The sequence below is a fragment of the Ursus maritimus genome, unplaced genomic scaffold, assembly GCF_017311325.1.
Source record: "Ursus maritimus isolate PB19 unplaced genomic scaffold, ASM1731132v1 scaffold_14, whole genome shotgun sequence".
Lineage (NCBI taxonomy): Eukaryota > Metazoa > Chordata > Mammalia > Carnivora > Ursidae > Ursus > Ursus maritimus.
In genome coordinates, this window is record NW_024423786.1 from 67,409,758 (window position 1) to 67,429,438 (window position 19,681).

The following is a 19,681-nucleotide window of genomic DNA, read 5'->3' on the forward strand; positions in this document are numbered from 1 at the left end:
GGGTAAAGAGAATTAGGGAACCTGCAGGTCTGGAGATTTTGGTAGGGCAGGTATTGTGAAGATCCATGAGTACTAGGCTACATTAAAATATAAACCGTTTCTTCGTATTTTCATAGACGTGTGTACAACATTGTATATGTAAATATTTGATTTATTTTATAGCCACTGTATAACCAGCCATCAGATACCAAGGTGTATCATGAGAACATCAAGACGTAAGTATTTATCATCTTTGGAGTTCTTCAGTTAAAGACCATATATTCTATTAAAGAGATCGTTTTTATGTTATCTGCTGACATTATTATAATATAGTGTAGGTGTGTTTTAGATTTGTGTAATTTGCTGTCGTTTTACTATATGTTATCTTCCTCTGGCTTCTTGGGGGTTGGGGTAACAGCTTTGAGTTTCCGAGGCCAAAAAAAATGAAATAAATTATTGCATAAAACTAGCTGGTTTTATGATCTGCTAGTAAAAAAGGTGAATACTTAACATTGAAATGGCTTACCTTGAGGCTTGAATTTTTTGCCTCCTGTTTTGTCTTTTTTTCAGTGGAGTACCTGCAAGGCGCATGATGAAGTAAGATAATGAAGCTTTTTCATTTAAGACTAGTGATGACACCGTCCCCCACCAAGCCACATCTGCCATTGCAAAGTAGAAGTGCCACGGATCATTTTATCATTATTCAAAATCCTATTCTAGGGAAATCCCTTCCATGACTCTTGCTAATGACGGTATTTGTAGACCCTTCTGCCATTTAATGTCCTGGTGCCTTGGAAGCGCTCGGTCACCTCACGTGGGTGAGGAGACTTCTCCAGAATGTAGTTTGCTTAGCCTTGCTCATCCTAGATACCAGGCCTTTATGGATGCAGATTTTGGAATAAGAAAATAAGTGAAAAGAAAATCTGATTTCTTGATCTGATGGAAGTAAGAGAGGAAGCTAGATAGGTATCTTTTTTTTTTTTTAATTATCATACTTTAAGAGGATTTAGGTGAATTATTCTTAGTTTGTAACAAAAATGTGATATTTCTACTTTATGTCTTAAGAATAATCAGAACATTTTAATTATTTACTAGTATAGTTACTAATGAGCACATTGCTATTTATACATATTATATATATTTTTTCTTTTAAAAAATTTCTTACTGAGAGTATGTGCAATAGTTGACTACTTTGCAGAATTGGTGGCAAATATAATTTGCATGGTAGTATGCATGAACAAAATTGAAATTTGAATAATTTTAACTTTTGTTAAATAAGTGGTTTATAGTAAAAGTCATATACTTAGAATTTTTCTGTGAGATGCTACTATGGTCTTGACAACCCTTAGAAGTAGGCTTAGGCAAAACTCATAAAATATACCTTGTTCTGGAACTGTTTAGCTGTTTTAGCATTTTTTAAAAGGAGCATAGCAGATAAAATCTAGTTGGCTACTTTTAATGATTTTTTTTCCCCCCACAAAGCTTCAGTTATGTTTGTGTTCTGTCTTTTTCCCCTCATATTAGCTAGAGAGCAGCTCTGTCTGATTTATTTCATGCTGTCTACATTGCCCGACTGCAGTGCTTAGCGCACTGTCCTGGGATGGGTTACCGACTGGCTGACTTCTTAAATCCTAGGAAACATTTTAAATTATATTTATTGATTATCATTTGCTTTTGAGTAGCACATAATTAAAATTAGAGCAAACTGAATATATGGTAACGCTTTCACTGTACGTCACCTTGTGAAATAACCATTTACTCAGCTGCATGCGTCCATATGAATCGTGTAGTAGCTCTTTTCTCATCACCGTCATTTGCTTTGTATGAAATAGCAAATATACCTTTTAATAATTCTTTTCATGTCTTGGCTACTTTTCCATATAGCCAGCTCCTGACTGTCCACGCTAATTTGAGTGGAGCCAGTGTCACTGTTAGTCCTGAGTGGCAGATAATCCAAAAAATTACTTCTACTTGCCTTGGCTTTGTATTTATATTTGAATAATCAGCTTGAAATCCTTTCTGGAAGTAGGTGGGGTATAAATATTTATATTTGAACCTGCATGTCATTGTTTTTTGAAGGTCACAATGCTTCAGATTTAAAAAGTGTAATTGTTTAATTAAGATATGAGAAGTCTTCCTGTCTTGTCACATTGCCCTCCATGACTTCTTAGAGTGGTTTGTGTCATTTCTGTGACTGAAGGAAATCTTCTGTGTAAAGCAGAAGTCCTCTCTCTCTGTTGGTATACATTCTCATAGAAGGGAGGTCAGCACCGTACCTGGGGTAGGGAGGTAACTTTAAAAGCTTTTCCTTCGCTTTTACCTCCCCTCCTCCAAGAGTGCACAGCGATGTTTATATCACCAGAATTCTTAAGAAGAATCAGTGACTGTGTAATTATAACTTGAAAATATTTGCCTTATACTTGGATGTAATAATTGAAAATGAACTGTTTATATAAAATCTTGCTGTAGAGTGGGAGGAATTTTAGTTCTAATTATTGCAAAAGTCTTATTTTGCAGGGTGAAAAAATTAGGATTAACTTTGATTACATCAGATATTCCTAAGTGATCTTTGCTTGTTTTTCAGTGTCTCTGAAAAAAAAAAAAAAAGTGAATGCATTATTAAATTGTGCTTTTTCTTAATGTCATACAACCATATTTTTCTCTTCTAGAAACCAGGTGATGAGGAAAAAACTCATTTTATTTTTTAAAAGAAGAAATCATGCAAGAAAACAAAGGGTGAGGTCCTATCCTTTAACTGAAATTTGTACAACTTTCCCATTCATGCTCATTTAGGCATTCGCTTTCCCTTTCTTAGTGAGAGTGATTCTTGATTATATTTGAGAAAAGGTTGCCGATTTAGAAAGTAACTATAGAGATGACTTAAATATAAATCTACTTCTAGCAGCAGTTGCCATTTAATATCATTATCAAATTAATTTCTTTGGTCATCTGTGTAGAACATTTTCATCTAGCCAAAATAAAGAAAATGGTGAGTAGTTAAAAAAAGAATATGAAAGAGAAATAGGATGTTCAACATTTAGTCTCTTAAACCCTCAGACCAATGTGGGTAAGTTACAGTCATGCTGAGTAGACATTACTGTTCTTTCTTATTAGGAACCGGGTCAGCTAAAGTTCAGCTTTTTGAAATTCAGATACTTTTTCATATTTATTATATGACTTGCAGTCCAGAAGTTTTGTGGTTCTAATGTTCATGGAAATGAAGTTACAGAAAATATAATGCCAATATACTTCTTTTCACAATATGTTCATACTAAATTCAGACAGACTGTTGATTCCTTTAAATTCAGTTGCTTACCAAATAAATGATGTTCTTTAATTCGCATCAAAAAGGAGCCGTGTGCCTTGTATTTAGTGATGTGATAGTTGAATGAATTGTGAAGCTCAAGAGTCAGTGGCTTTTACTTGATACGTAATTTCTAATGTAATTTGCCAGTCTGGTCCTTCAGATAACTATCTTTAAATTACTGTTTTTTGTTTTTGTTTTTTCCAAAAAAACATACAAATATTAAGTAAGAAACTACTAAAGCACTTTTTTTTCTGTCCAGTAATTTGTTATAATTGCGGTAATTTAATGTCTAGTGATGCAAACATAGAAGCATAGACTTCGTTTTCATGCTTCACAGAGTCTTTAGTTACAACGTTTATGTGTTCAGTGATTTGTTTAATAAATATTTATTGGCTGTTTACTCTGTCCATGTATTATTCTACAAAGGTGAGCAAGATAGCCGTGTGGTTTTGACCCTTGAAGCATACGGTGTAACTGGGGGCAGATGAGTCAGCAGGCAGTTACAGTATCGTGATCACACTGTGGGAAGGGACATACGGATGCCTGTGGGAGCATACAGGAGGGACAGCTCATGCTCCATGTATGAATCATAAAGGGAAGTTTGCAGGAAAACGAGAGACTCTGGAAATCTGCACAGGCACAGGGAGCCGCCGAAGCGAAGGTCTGGGAGGTGGGAGTGTGGCAGGTTGCCAGGAGCCCAGCAGAAATGAGGCTGCTGAGGGAAGAGGGTCAGGTCGCACACAGGAGGTCCACCTTCGAGACTTTGGGTTAGATCCCCAGGGCATCTTTTAAGTGTTTGAACTGAGAAGCGAAACGTTCAGGTTTGTATTTTAAGAATTTGCATCTGGCTCCACCATTAAGAAGGCCTGGGAGAAGGAAAAAAAAAAAAGGCCTGGGAGACAGTTCAGAGGCTCTTACTGTGATGTAGGTAAGGGATGATGTTGGCCTGGACTGAGGAGCTAGCTAGAGCTGGAGCAAGTGAAGGATGCAGAAGACACCTGGGAGTTGAAAAGAATGGCTGGAAAGTGTCTGGGGTGGCACAGATCGTGAGGAGGGTAATATTCTCCTCTCTGGTGCCACTTTCTTGAGGGGACCGCTGTTAATGGTTTTTCATGAGTCCTTCTACACCTTTTCTATCCATGTGTTGTTGACACGTTCACAGTTCTGTGCTCATAATGGAGGCTTCTTGCCTCTCTTGTTAAAAAATGAGATCATACAATACTCATTTCTCTAAAAGGATTAATTCTTGGTTTCATGTAGTTCATTGCATTTCTTTCTATCATAAAGGACAACCAATTTCTGCCTTTTCCAGACTATCAAAAATGTTTATTAATAAGATAGCATTATTTATAATAGCAAAAACCTTCGAGTAATCAAAGCCTCCAGCAGTAGAGGAACGGATAGAGCATGAGTGTTTTCTCTGACAGATTGTAAGGAAAACACCAAAATGTCAACATATTTGCCGTTGGGTGATTGGGATTATGAACTGCTCACATGTTTCTATTACTAATTTTCCATTTTTTTGACAATGAAGACCTATATTGTTATCAGGAAAATAATAAAAGTAGCTGGTGAGCTACTGTAGTACCTCATTAATTAATTAATTAATGCTAGTCTTAACGTTAACTAAAAAAATCTGGCCAAAATATGCGGTATATGCTGATCTTTGTAGGACAAACAGAGCTCTTTTCTCTCTCTCGTCTTTCAGATCAAGGACAGATTTTCATTCACAATTGAGTCCTAGGCCAAATGTACTTCTGACTTAGCCTTAAGAAGTAGCATTTACTTTATAAAGTATTAGGTTTGTCAGGACGACAGAGTTTAGTTTAATTATTAATTCGCTACGGGTATTTAATAGGAACAAAAAATCTGCCAACGTTATGACCAGCTCATGGAGGCATGGGAGAAAAAAGTGGACAGAATAGAAAATAACCCCCGGAGGAAAGCGAAGGAAAGCAAAACAAGGGAGTACTATGAAAAGCAGTTTCCAGAAATTCGAAAACAAAGAGAACAACAAGAAAGATTTCAGCGGTAAGTAGTTTGATGTTTAATGGCTGTGCTCTTTCCTCTCCGACAGAGTCCCACGCCTGCTCTCGCACAGTGTTAATGGTTACCTGACTCTGATCTTAAGAAAGTTCATAAAGAGCCTTTCATTTCAGCTAGCAAAGATTATGTCTTGGTGAATTTAATATTAGTTTTTTATACTTAATAATGCTGTTCAATCTCAATTTAAATGCATATTTTGAAATTAATTCTTCTGCTCTTGAAAATACCCATTCCTTTAGAAATGACAGTTAAAAAGAATAGACTTGAATATTTCTTAGTTTTTCATTACCGGACAGCATGACCAAACAATATCAAATAGATGGCTAATTAAGAAATTCTTTGACATTGGTAGATAGTTTCTGATTTGTTTTTACTCTAGAGAGCAAGTGTCTTGTTAAAGTAAAAGCTTTAGATTTCTTCTCCACTATCTCTTGTAAGAGTATATGTAAGCTTTAATTCTTTAATCACGATTAATCAAGTTTTTATGAGGGGTGATGGTTGTTTTTTTCCCCTCTGTAAAAAGATATTTAATGTATTTTTCTAAGTCTGCTGTCCTTTACTCTGGAAGGCAAAGAGTGCTATTTGAAATGGAAATGTCACCAGTACATGTGGTTTTCCATAAGTTTCCCATAAGCTGTTCTACCATTTGAACTTGGACATGCAACCTTTAATTTTAATCTCAACATTTTAATCATTCTTCTATAGAATTCCAATCTTCAGGCATATTACTTAAAAGTAGTGGCTCAGTAGCATTTGTTCTGTGACTTCTAGTGGTTAAAAAAGTCCCATTCAGAGGAGTAATGTATATAAAAGTGACTTAATTGGTGTCTTCTTTATAAACTGCCTTTCTTTCTTTCTTATATGTAGAGTTGGGCAGAGGGGAGCTGGGCTTTCAGCCACCATTGCTCGGAGCGAGCATGAGATTTCTGAAATTATTGATGGGCTCTCTGAGCAGGAGGTAAGGAAATTAATTGACTTAGTTTTTTTAATTCATTGATTATGCAGGCATTTTAGCCTCATACTCCAGAATGTAAGGGCTTATTTGTACATAAACGAGGGAACATTTATAGAGTTTGGACTGTTCCAAAGACCGGCCAACCACTGAAGGTTTTTATACCAGGCAGTCCTACGATCAGATTGGCATCTTACACAGATGGCTTTGAGAGGTGAAGAGACTGTTAACATGAAAACAAAAGCCTGAATCAGGGTGTCGGGGGCAGGGATGTGTAGGAGCTGACTGACTGGAGAGATTGATCTGAGGTGGACATGAGGTGCTGGTGGGTTCCCCAAAGTGTGCTCTCTAGCCACAGATGCCTGGGAGACAGAGATGAGATGGCCTCAATAAATCCGTGCTGAATAAGAATAAATTTCAGTCCCTAACATGAGTCTTGTGAGCTGTGTTCAAACTGTCTCTAAAAGTTGGTCCAAAAGCCATCTCCTGTTTACTTAGTTGTTTCGGTTTTGATTTTATATACTGGCTTTTTAAAAACCTCATCTCTGGTGTCAGCTTTACTTCAGTTAAAAAAAGTAATAATAACCCAACGCAGAAAACCTCATCTCTGAATTCTGAAGGTCTTGCTTATTTGAATGTGGTGGTCTCCTTAAGTAATGAGCAAAGACGATTATTGCTATATATTTTAAAACTTGTGGTCGTAATCCCTGCAGTGATGACTAAATCTGTGGTAGTTTTTTTTTTGCTTGCTTTCTGACTGATTCCATTAGGGCAAATCTGTAAGCATCCAAAACTAGGACCAGTTGAGGTGACCCAAGCTCATGTGTCTGCCCCAAATCGTGTTTTGGTGTTCAGATTGACTGAGAGTACCCCATAAAATTTGACACTTTGTAAGGACTTGACTGTAAGGCAGTATCTACTTCTATGAGGAAAAGTTTTAGGAAAAACCTAGCTTTGTGTTGAGGTCAATACCTGTAGTTTTGGTGAGTTTTTTCATAGAAATTTGTGCTCATGAACTTACTAAATTAAACTTTGGGAAAAACTGACTGTATAGATGTAAAGAAGTTTTAGTTGAAATTCTAAGGATAATAGTTTCCAGTTTTCAGTGGAAAAGATTACATAAGATGAGCAAGAAGTATTTAACACGTGAATTTAGTTAATTTAAAATCCCTGCCCTTAAGATTTTGGTGCCTGTTTTTTTTTTTTTTCCTTATTCATTGGTCTCCAAAATGACATTAAGATTTATTCTTTAAAATGATGTTAAGACTTAAAAAATGAGACTGTGTTAATATAATGAAGTGTTTCATAAGATCATTACTTCTATGAACTTGGCATTTCTTTGTGTCTCTTAGGTCTAAAATTTACTATCTGAAGTATCTACTTCTTTTAAGTAAAGAACTCTTCTCAAATCGTAGTAGTGGGATCTAAAAACGTAACATGCATACCCTCTGCCTGTATGATTCACTTAACGAGTATTTATTAGATATATGAATAATTACCACGTTAGATGTAACGGTACACACTGCTGTTGACACATGAAACAACACATGTGGTTTTTCTGGCATATATTAGGGTAGCTGGTCTGTAGCCCTCTTTAAATTTTATTCTTCGAAAATTATGTTTACTTTCTTTTGCAGAATAATGAGAAACAAATGCGGCAGCTCTCTGTGATCCCACCTATGATGTTTGATGCAGAACAGAGACGGGTCAAGTTCATCAACATGAATGGGCTCATGGAGGACCCTATGAAGATTTATAAAGATAGGCAGTTTATGAATGTTTGGACTGACCACGAGAAGGAGATCTTTAAGGACAAGTAATTTAAACTTTAAATTATTTTCTAATAGAAGCTTACATAAATTCGTGAGACGTCTTGGCATTCACTCGTAAATTGAACCGTTTCCCCAAAACCTTGGCCGCTTTTTGGCATTTGGGTGGATACTGTGGAAGGTAGAGAATATAGATTTGCTCTGACCTTCCCATAAGTTTCTAGGTGGGAGCATAGGTCACAGATGAGAACAGGGGTTATGGAGTCATGTTAGGCGTGGTACCCAAATTTAGGTGGTGTGTCAGTCACTTCGGGGTGCATTTTAAAAGTACAGATAATCTGTGCTCTACCATAGACCAGTCCCATCGATTCCTGGTGGATGGTGCCCAGGAATCTGTGCCCTTAAAAGACTCCAGCAATTCTATAGTTGGAGTCACTGGGAAGTAGTCTGTACTAATAGTTCTGTTCCTGAGGTTCCCCTCCACCCACCCTTTTTAAGTTGTTAAAATGTTTGTGTGTATGTGTGTATGTGTTTTTTTTTTTTTTTCCCCTCTTTTTTTTACTCAGGTTTATCCAGCATCCAAAAAACTTTGGACTGATTGCATCCTACTTGGAAAGGAAGGTAAGAAATGGTTTGCATTGAGAATGTTTATAGGTTTGTGATGTTCGCTACTTTGAAGTTTTATGCTCTAATACACAGAGGTAGTTAAATAGAACTGATTTTTATAGAGGGCTTGATACAGAAAAGATTCTCAGGCGACCAGTATAGTGCTATTTATAATTACTTAACACATCACAAGCACAGAACGCAGTCTGATTTTCATGGTTAACAAAAAACGACTTGATACTATATTTCCCTAAAAACACATAGATAACAATGCGTTTTGAACCTTACTGAATTTCTGATTAAAATATCAGAGTCCTGATTTTCCCTGATTTTTTTTTTCTTCCCCATAATGGATTGAGTGTGGTGTTTTTCAGTAACACTTAAAAAAGAGACGTTGTGAATATTTACATGCATGCAACAAGAAAGAGAATTCAGTTACTGCTTAATAAGGAAGTGCTTGAATGTTTCTGATAGTTCCTGGTATCTTTTACGTAATTTGGATTAAGACCACTCTGTCCATTAAAATAGTAGATATAATGTGTGTATTTTTAGAGCGTAGATATCCCTTAAAATCCTAGCCATGTGTTGCTCTTTAATTTATACCTTGAGAATACCAGAGATTTCCCTTGAAAGTGTTGCTTGGTTTTTAAAAAATGGTATTTCTTTGGCACCTCAAAAATAATTTTTTTTCCTTATAGAGTGTTCCTGATTGTGTTTTATATTACTATTTAACCAAGAAAAATGAGAATTATAAAGCCCTAGTAAGAAGGAATTATGGAAAACGCAGAGGAAGAAACCAGGTGTGTTTCACAACTGTGTGGAAATTGTTTCAGGGTGGAGATACGGAGGGAAAAAATGGTATAACCAGGGCCTTGTATAAATACAATCATGTGTATTCTAGGGATTGACATTTTGTTAAATAATGAGGTTGCTATGAACGTGTTATTTTGAAATTAATATATATTTAATGTGTGACATCATCTATTGTGAATGTACTATAAGTTTCTAGTATGATCAGATCAGTGAGAGAAGTTCTATACTTCCATGTTACCTAAACTGTGCCTGTCAGCGTTATCAGTGATGATGTAAAGAAGGGGACCCATGACACCTCATTTCACACACCGACTTTACCAGTACTTTTGTCTGGGGAGGGGGCAAGTAGAACACGGGAGAAATAGAGAGAAGGTAGCGTGGTGACGAGCATAGAGGCTAGTTTACCCAAACACCGGGGGCCCGATTTTGTTTCAGAGTCACTTCATTTCTGGAGTGTAGATTGTTTTTACTCTGAAAAAGCACTTGATCTTAAAAGACAGTTTTTAATACAGTGCAGCGGGTTGCAATTCAGTACTTTAAAAACTGTTTTCCCTCAAATAACCGATCAGCAGCTGTCACAGCTCACGTGTGCTCTACCAGCGCGGCTGCGGGCACGATGTGATCGCCGCTGCTCTCTGCGCCCAGGTTCATCTTGGGGTTTGGAATCGCGCGCGTGAACTTGCACCGCTGCTGACTGCCGACCAGGCTTCCTAAATCTCTCCTGGTTTCCCCGCACAGCCACCCTTTCTTTCCTCAGCCCCCCTGCTCACCAGATCCAGGCTGGCCCCGCGCTCTCATCATGTGTAGCCGTGCCCGTTAGTGTTCCCCGGGTCCTCGTTTCCTGCAGAATACTACTGCCTCACAGGGAGTGATTACGTATTCTTCGGAAACCGTGTTTCTTGGTCAGAGTACAGGGAGTGTTTCATGAGCCAACCGCGTGTGAAATGCTGCTAGAGGTCAAGTAAGCTGAGGTGCCCTGGGCCTGCATTTTCAGCGGTGAGGGGGCCAGAAATAAGATCATAGTGAGCGGAAGGGGACGTGGAAGGTGAGCCAGTGGCGGGCGGTAGTACAGGTGTGCCGGTGTCTGTAAGGTTTGCTCAGGAAGGGGAACAGAGAGATGGGCGGAGGGCCCGTTATTATCAGGAGGGAGGAAGAGAGCGCGCTTCTACACTGATGGGACTGGTGCCGTAGACACAGAGAGAGGGATGCTTGTGGAGCTCGGTGAAGAGTTCCTGCCTGACAGGGAGCAAATCGAATGTTGTCAGTGAGGCAGGAAATGCTGTTCCACCCAAGGTGCCGGAGCTTCCCACAGAGAAAGTGGAATCAAGCTCTTCTGGCTAGAGACGCTAGGGCCCATCTGCGTTTTAAACAAGTTTCAGCCACAGATTTTTAACAGTAGCTTTGTTTCTTATTACCAACTAGTATTTATAACTTCAGTTGAACTTAATTTTTAGAAATTATGTATTTATATTTATAAATTGTTTAAATTTTTCAATCCCTGATAATGCAAGGGATTAAGTTAGTGTGTATTGTATCTTACATTTGCAGGATTAGCAGTCTGTTGCTTGTGATGACAGAGCAGAAAGCTCTAGCAGGAAATTCTGTGAGACAGGGAATGTCTCTGTTACTCTGAAACATTAGTTTTCTATCCGAAAGTTATCTGGGACACCATCTCACTGTTCCTTGTGGCACACTCGTTCTTGCTAAGTTCCAGCCGTAGTAGAGTTTTCTTCTGCACATTCTTGTTCTGTATTCTCGTACCTCTAGCACGTCCCAGAGTGTATTTAACGGAACTGAGATTGTCCGTATGTGCTCTCACCTTGACCTGAACCTTAGTATGTTTGCCCCCAAGTTGGCTCAGGTTGGGGTTTGTCAGCCTTTCCATCAGTCTGGTCCTTCCCACATTAGCTTTTAAGTTATTACCTTGAAGATATTTTCTCTAGTTGTATATCTCTCTGTGTTCACTGCGAATTTGGGGAAGGAGGGGATTGAATGATGGAAATACAGCACCGTCTCAGACCAGAGGAATCTTCTCTGTTTCTTAATTGCTTATGTACTTCATTATGTTTGTGTCAAAATAGGTGGACAGGTTTTCTGAAATGAGGTGGTGTTAGTTTAAGGGCTCGGTTGTATGGAACTGCATGACATTGGAGCTGGTACCAAACGAGAGGAGCCATTGGACTTTTGAGCAGAATAGTATCAGATTTCAGTTGTGACAGGATCTTTCTGCCGGCTCTGTTGAGACTGGATGGTAAGGGAGACCAGTTAGGAGGTTACGTGGCTTGGACAGTCTAGACTCTAGTGGGGGAGGTGCGGAGAGCGGGTCCGTTTCTGGATGTATTTTTGAAGGTAAGGTAAACAGGTTTTGCTGATGGATTGATTGTGGGGGATTCAAGGACAGTTATCAAAGATAACCCAAGTTTTGGCCTGTGGGGTTGCCATTTACTGTGTAGGCATGATGGAAGGAGTGGCAGATTTTGGGGGGAAAGGTCAGGACATGCTGAATTTTGGATACATACTAGATGTCCAAGTGGAGATTTAAGGGGGGCAGTTAGATGTGGAAGTCTGGAATGTAGGAAACAGATCTGGGTTGGGAATGTAGAATTCGCTGTATAGAAAAAAGTTAAAGGTATCTTTTTTTTTTTTTTTTTAAAGAATCTAGTTACAAGTTAGAATTTTTAAATTGGTGTGTCTTGATTTTACCCTGAGAGATAATAGAGATCCAACTAATTTGAAAACCACGTCGCTGCTCTATTATCCAATCAAGTTTGAACCAGTAGGAATTACCTTAGGTAATCCCTGAGTGATTAGGGCAAATTTCTTTCAAGACTCCATAGAGTTCTGCTGAACTTTATGCCTGATCCTTTCCATTGTTATTTGATTGCTCCACCCATCCTCCCCTCCCGACCTCTTACCCCTAGGAAGTCATTGTTACTCAGCACAGGGATGTGTAGTGTGCTGTTTGCCCAGAGAGATTCCAAGCTTGCGGGGGTTTGATTTTTAACCTGCTATTGCTATAGGGAGCCTTGCATATTATTTCCTCTGAAAAGGAGTTTAATCTTAGAATCATAGGGAAATGAGACAGATAATCATATTTTTGTTAGATGTGTGTACAGAGGTTATTGTTGGGAAAAAATTTTTTTAAAAGATTTTATTTATTTATTTGACAGAGAGAGACAGCCAGCGAGAGAGGGAACACAAGCAGGGGGAGTGGGAGAGGAAGAAGCAGGCTCCTAGCGGAGAAGCCTGATGTGGGGCTCGATCCTAGAGCGCTGGGATCACACCCCGAGCCGAAGGCAGACGCTTAACGACTGCGCCACCCAGGCACCCCGGGAAAAATTTTAACTCAAAATTCTGTTAGATACTGTTGAAGCCATTTCACAGTTCAACTTACTAGCATCCCATGACGAGAGTGCATGGGGTTCTTTATAAGTTCTAGTTGAAGCAATGAATACATATCAAAGATCAGAAGCCAAAAGCCACTCCTCAGTGTTACTACGTGGGATCTAGAATTATAAGTAACATGCCAAGTAGTACTTGGATTCTATGTGTAACATTTTTGTTAGAGGTAAGAATTTCTTCTTACCTTCCAGGTAAACTCCCATCTGGTAAGTCCGTCACTGTGCAGCAAGAATTACTGTGGTACCTGCTCGTGACCTGCGATAAAGCAAGTCATTGTTTAGAAGCCGCATTCTTCGTTTCCAAATGCGCGATGACCTTTCACAAGAGTTTGTCCTCTTCATTCTGACAACATCTTCCTCTTTAAATATGTCAGCGTGTTTTTATTCCCCAGAGGTATTGAGAAAGCATATACTTATGTAAATGTAGTAATGTTTGAAGTTGGGAAAGCTTCTGACAGAATTGTTAGACAATAGTTAGACTGTTTCAGACAGGTTTAAAAAGTTGGGTAGAACAGAAAGAGCTTTAGACCCAAAAATGCTCTTCCTCTTTGTATCCTCTTTGTATGTGAGCCTAGATGTGTCCCTTCACTTGCTGAGTCCAGGTTTCCACATCTGTGAGTGTGGAAGCAGTAATGCTTACCTTGCAGGGTTAACATGAGAACTAGTTATGTGTGAAGTCCCTAGAGTGTTGTATCAGGAACAGAGTGAGCGCCCAGTAATGGTAGCAACTGTTGCCTTTGTCGCTTGCTGTTTTGTGATTGACAGTTTTTACTCTTCAGGAAACTAGTCTCAAATTCAGTTGGTTTAAAGGAACTAGTTTTTAAATATATTTTAATAAGATATTTTCTGTTTATTGCCTGAGATACTTAAAAAACTCAACGGCTAGGGGCACTTGGGTGGCTCAGTTGGTTAAGTGTCTGCCTTCAGCTCAGGACATGATCCCAGGGTCCTGGGATCGAGTCCCAGGTCGGGCTCCCTGCTTAGGGGAGAGCCTGCTTCTGCCTCTCCCTCTGCCGCTTCTCCTGCATGTGCTCTCTGTCTCTTCCTCTGTCAAATAAATGAATAAAACCTTAAAAAAAAATCCCCAGACAGCTCAATGGCTGAAGTAGGACTTCATTCTCTTTGTCTCTTGTATGTTTTTAGTTCACTAGACGCTTGCTCTTAAATTTCGTCGTTTCATTTCTTGGCAACTTTGTCATCTACCGAGTGGGAATTCATTTATGTTTTCTGAAGACGCGAGCACGTTAACAAATACACATAGAGTTCACGTGTTAGATATTCAGTCAGATATAGTAGAAACAAATCTCAGCATAAACTGTCCTTTGATCTTGCGATAGAGGACTCTGCTGAATTTCCTTGTTCTTCATTTATCATTATGAAATACAGAAAAACAGGGCATCTGGGTGGCTCAGTCGGTTGGGCATCTGCCTTCAGCTCGGGGCGTGACCCCAGGGTCCTGAGATCAAGGGTCGCATGGGGCTCCCTGCTCAGCGGGGAGTCTGCTTCTCCTCTTGTTTGTGCTCTCTCTCGCTCTCGCTCTCTCTCTCTGTCAAATAAATAAATAAATAAAAATCTTAAAAAAAGAGAAATACATAAAACTTAGTATTTTTTTTAATTTGGATTTTTATTTTGTCTTTTTTTTTTTAAAGATTTTATTTATTTGACAGAGAGAGACAGTGAGAGAGGGAACACAAGCAAAGGGAGTGTGAGAGGGAGAAGCAGGCTTCCCACCCAGCAGGGAGCCAGATGCGGGGCTCTATCCCAGGACCCTGGGATCATGACCTGAGCCGAAGGCAGACGCTTAACGGCTGAGCCACCCAGGCACCCCTATTTTGTTTTCTAATGTACTCTCACATTTATAGTACGTAGTTTCCTGTTCGGCAAACATGTTTCGTGTTACGAGATCCTCCGTAACAGAATTAAACTTTTTTAAATTGACTATCAAGTACTAGGCTTATGGAGGGAGAAACCTGGACAGGAAGCTGTGGGGATGCCTCTGTCTCTTAGGGGACCTTCGGATGAATTTCCTTTTGAAACTGCAGACTTCTACTCCAGCCAACCTGCTGAAGGGCGTAAGGCATGTAACTTGTACCCTCCATCCCGGACCATGGGGATTGGCACTTCCCTTTACAGATTTGCCTGAAACAAAAGCAGTTGCGATCACTTCTGGTGAAAATCAGAGGTTATTCCTGGTGTTAACAGGAATTCCAGGGGTAGCGATGGCTCTCGATGCCCATTACCTGAAGGCGAATGCTGGTTGCACACTCCGGCCTCCCTGGCTCTCCCTCTCCACCCACTGCTGCCTAGTCAGTGTGGATACTGCTCTGACGGAGGTCCTGCTCTGCAGCTGTCACACACTTCTAGAGACTAGCTAGCAACTCTGTCAGTTTCTTTGGATCGTGTCCACACACCTTCTGCAGAATTGGGGGTTGTGCTTCAAAAGACATCCTGCCTGCCGTCATCTTCCCATTGCCTGGTTGAAGCAGGCGCTACCTTGCTTCTCAGTCCCCAGAGCTAGGGAAGGGGGAGTAGAGTCAGCTGTCGGCTGGATTTCAGACAGCAGGGAATGTGTGGGATCGCTTAGCTTCTTCAGAACACTGGTTGGCATTAGAAATAGAAAAGTCTTAGGGAAACAAGTTATATGTGTCATCCGAGTCTAAGAGAACAGTGAACCTCTTGACTTCTCTTCTGCTGAGTTGATACCTCCTTGTGATTTCTTAGAGCCCTAAACCATTTTCTGGGTTATACAGCCTACTCGCTAGGCAAAGGCAGAGTTTATCGTTCGTATGCCATCTCGTTTTTTCAGAATGACTCACGGATGCCACGTATGTAGCAAGTGGGTGGTTTGAGGTTATTAGCATTTGAAACCAGTCTTGTGACCACTGTGGTGTCCTAGGGAGTCAAAGGTGAGTAAAACATTCCCAGTTGTAAAGCAGACTTAGTCATGGTTGGAAAGTAAACATTTGAAAGTCTTCCTGATTTTTTAATTTTTGTCTAGTAATAATAAATAGAAGAGAAGGAAACTGGCAATTAACCAGGGTGAGAAATTGGGAAAGTCTGATAAAGCAAGTGAGGGAACCATGGTATCAAAACGATTTAGTGAGGGGTCAGAGTGGACGAGTAGATACAGCCCTTCCTGATGGACTGTGAAATTTCATAGAATAAAGGGACCACGGGTCATGATGGGAACAAATAGCAGGACCAACAACAATGAAAATGTGGGATAGGTGGGGCATGAGTGGTTGTTGTAGAGAAGATTTTCTGATTTTAAGGTCTTGGAGGTAGAATAGTTCCCACCAATGATGGCAATTGTGACTTCACCTTTGGAGAATGAGCTTGACCTCAGATTGTAGGATATTATGCAGATAGAAAAGGCATTGATACGCATTTTAAAGTTGGAAGAATAATGGCAAGGCATAATGAACCATGTGATAAAATCATTTATATGCTCTTAGGAGTATGCGAGAAGTCAGTCCATAACACCAGAAGAGAAAAAAGACATCATAGGTAGATTTTGTGAAATTTGAAAAAAGCAAGTATTTTTTAAAATACCACAGTTCTGCAGTGTTCTGGAAGTGGCAGTTGGGAGGAAGAAGGATACAGATTCTTTTTTATTCCTTTGTGGATTTGAAGAAGGCATAATATGGGACCTCTTGGAGAGGCCAGTAAGGTCTTTGCTATCTTAAGAAAAAAACCCAGATTTAGCGAGTAGGTGAAGACTTTGAGATGGCATTAAGAATTAAGGGAAATTTTACCTCATATTAATGAGTACTTCATGTTGTCTGGTGACAAAACAGGTAAGAGTTATTATGAGGCAAGTTATTATGAGGCAAGATTGACATTGGCCTGGATCCGAACGAAAGATGGAGGTGGGAGGATGGAACTTTTCAGAGAAGGAGAATAAAGGAACTTGGTTCTGGCTGTATCCAGCACATGCAGAGGCTTCTGTGGTCCAGATGTCTCCTAGGAACTTGGGATACTTAGATGATTAAGACTGGGCCCTTGTCCTTGAGGAGACTAACGCAGGGAGCCAGACAGACCCTGATAACCAGGTACGTGCCACCCCGTGGTAAGTGCCGCCGGCAGATGCGGACCGTGCAGGTGGCAAGCGAGGGAGACAGGGCCTGGAGCTTCTCTGTGGAAATCGGGAGATGCCTCCCAGGATGTAGCCTTTTGAACTGAATTTCAGAAGATATGTAGGAGGTCTAGGCAAGGAGCGCAGAGAGGGTGTTCCAGGCAACGACATGAAACGCTCGGCGTGTTGAGGTGAGTCCAGAGCGGCTCCAGCGTAGGAAAGGTGGGGGTTTGGAAGAGGCACACATGAGACGGGGGCCGTGTGCTGTAATGCCGAGCGGCAGTTCGAGCCTACCTACGTTAGACGGTCTAGATTTCTGATTAAATAAACTTAATTCCATTTTTTCTTTTAGAGTCACAATTTTAGCAAGGATAAAAGGGTCCATAATTGTCTTCTTGTCTTTGTTCATATTTTTAGTTACAGAGTTGTAATTATAGCTTAGGAATATTTGAGTGTTTTACTTCTTTTTACTCTGATCTCCTAACTATTTTTCCAAATTACTTTAGTCTTGATGATGACCATAGCCGTCTACTGTTCCATTGAGTGAATGTTCCGCAGAAGAGTAAAAGCATAAAGGTGTTTCTTGTAGTATCGTCCATAGTGTTGAAAAAGTTGGAAGCATATTAGGTATCTAATACTAGGGGAATGGTTTGGTAAATTATCGGTTATCAAATTTTAAGGTAGAATTGAGATGCTTGAGTGACAGATTAGATGTGGGAGTTACAGAAACAGAGAGAACCAACCCCAGACTTCAGGTTTCTAAGTGGAGTCTTACCACTTTTGCCTCTCTAATGGGTCCAGAGACTAGGAACATTTGTGCGTGTGTGCACGCACATGTGTGTGTGTGTGTATGTGCGTGTGTGTACGTGCGTGTGTGTGTATGTGCACGCGTGTGCTTTTAAGCAATACCTATGGAATATATTAAGGAGTGTTAGACTAATTTTTAATATGTTACTCCTAATTACATTGTAAGTGATCAGTAAGTTAATTGTTTATTAATTTTTTGCAAAGATCTATTGTAATTTGTCATCACAGCTTGAGGAGCTGTTTCTTTTAACACTGAATTTAACATGATGGTCCATTCTAGCAGCAAATTGCCCGACCCTCACAAGAAGAAAAAGTAGAAGAAAAAGAAGAAGATAAAGCAGAAAAAACAGAAAAAAAAGAAGAGGAAAAGAAAGATGAAGAAGAAAAAGATGAAAAGGAGGACTCTAAGTGAGTTAAATAATTAGATATTAGTCTAATTTTAAAATCATGAACCTGTCGACTCTCTCAAAGGTATAAAATTTTAGATAAAAGAGTGAATGGGATGTGTTCTTTGATCACCTAATGGGCTTTGACATAATTAAAGAACAGGATATTCTGGTAAATACAACTTCTGGCTTAATGGACTTATTTGCCAGACCTGAGATGTTACTTTTCAGAAGGGATGAGCTATTACAATATACACTCATCACTGAGATATATTGAATATAATTTAATTTTTGACTTGGAAGGTACCGCAGGATCTTTTTTTTTTTTTTTGCACCTTTGATACTTTACACTCACGTAAAAATGCTGACAGATGGTTTTCTTTTCTATAATACCTTATATTACAGCTTCGTGGGTTTTATTTATCATATAAAGTGGGGTTCTTGGTTTGTTTGTGGTTCTGTTGCTGTTTGCCTGGTTATAAAAGTAATTCTTGTTCACTATAGAAAATGTGGAAAAGAGAGCAAAATATTAACAAAATCAGCATTCTGCCGCTCAGAGACAGCTCTTGTTGATGCCTTTGTGCACATATTGTGGTGAGGTGGGGGGCTTAGGGGCTCAGTTGGTGGTTTTTCCGCCAAGGATTGGCTCTCTTGAGGCATTATTTACACAGAATAAAATTCACCGATTTTAGGTGTGTATTGAATGTATTTTGACAAATATATGCATTGGTATTACTCTTGCTACAGTTGTGGTGTAGAGTGTTTCCGTCACTCCAGAAAGTTCCATGTGCTCCTTTGCTGTAGGTTTCCCCACACTCCCCTGCCATCCCCAGCCTCTGGCAACTACTGATCTGTTCTGCCTTTTCTAGAATTCCGTGTAAGTGGATTTATGCAGTATGTGGTCTTCTGTGCATGATTTCTTTTACTTACCGTGATGATGTTGAGATCCATGCAGGTCGTTGCACGGATCAGTAGTTTGTTCTTTTCAGTATTTATTGTGTTATTTCTGTAATCCCCTTGGAAATACTGGAGGTTTATGTGCTTTTGTGGCCACTACAGCCTGAATCACTTGGTATGGTTGTTTAAGAGTTGGATCCTCATGCCATTGCCATTCTAATTTTGTACTTTAGGAAGATAATTATTAAAAACTTTTTTTTTTATTAGTTGTTTGAGTAAAACATTCATACTCCCATGTGGTCAGTGGTTCTGCTCTTATGGAACTGCCATATCTTGGTTTTTACTTTTTTCCTGAAATCTCCATTAACAAGCATTCATTTATTGGGGATGTTGAGCTAGCTCTTAGGGAGGATGCAGAAGTCCCTAAGATACGTACTATTCCCAGGTAGTTTATGATCTAGTAGGGGAATACTAGGCAAGATGCAAGTACTATTTAGGAAAAAGGAGAAAGCCTGGAAGAAATGAGCAGAACCAGTAAAGCATGTTGGGAGACTGAAAAGAGGTTCAGGGTGACTTCTGTCTAGAGAGTTTAGAGGACTTCATGCAGGAGCTAGGGTTAATGTGGAAAGAATAGGGGGAACAG

The 19,681-nt window shown here is 39.6% G+C and overlaps 1 protein-coding gene across 15 annotated transcripts in view; it reads left to right on the forward strand.

The window, feature by feature from the left end:
* Window positions 1–19,681, forward strand: part of NCOR1 (nuclear receptor corepressor 1) — a 155,308-nt gene that overhangs the window by 61,687 nt on the left and 73,940 nt on the right. For 9 of the 15 annotated variants that reach the window (XM_040630098.1, XM_040630088.1, XM_040630100.1 and 6 more), the window contains 9 exons: window positions 163–215; window positions 550–576; window positions 2,649–2,715; window positions 5,145–5,317; window positions 6,200–6,290; window positions 7,922–8,100; window positions 8,620–8,674; window positions 9,358–9,459; window positions 18,036–18,163. In XM_040630098.1, coding sequence (XP_040486032.1) covers window positions 163–215; window positions 550–576; window positions 2,649–2,715; window positions 5,145–5,317; window positions 6,200–6,290; window positions 7,922–8,100; window positions 8,620–8,674; window positions 9,358–9,459; window positions 18,036–18,163 — 875 coding nt within the window. The remainder of the gene's footprint in view (window positions 1–162; window positions 216–549; window positions 577–2,648; window positions 2,716–5,144; window positions 5,318–6,199; window positions 6,291–7,921; window positions 8,101–8,619; window positions 8,675–9,357; window positions 9,460–18,035; window positions 18,164–19,681) is intronic. The other 6 variants (XM_040630103.1, XM_040630095.1, XM_040630097.1 and 3 more) reach the window with 3 other exon arrangements.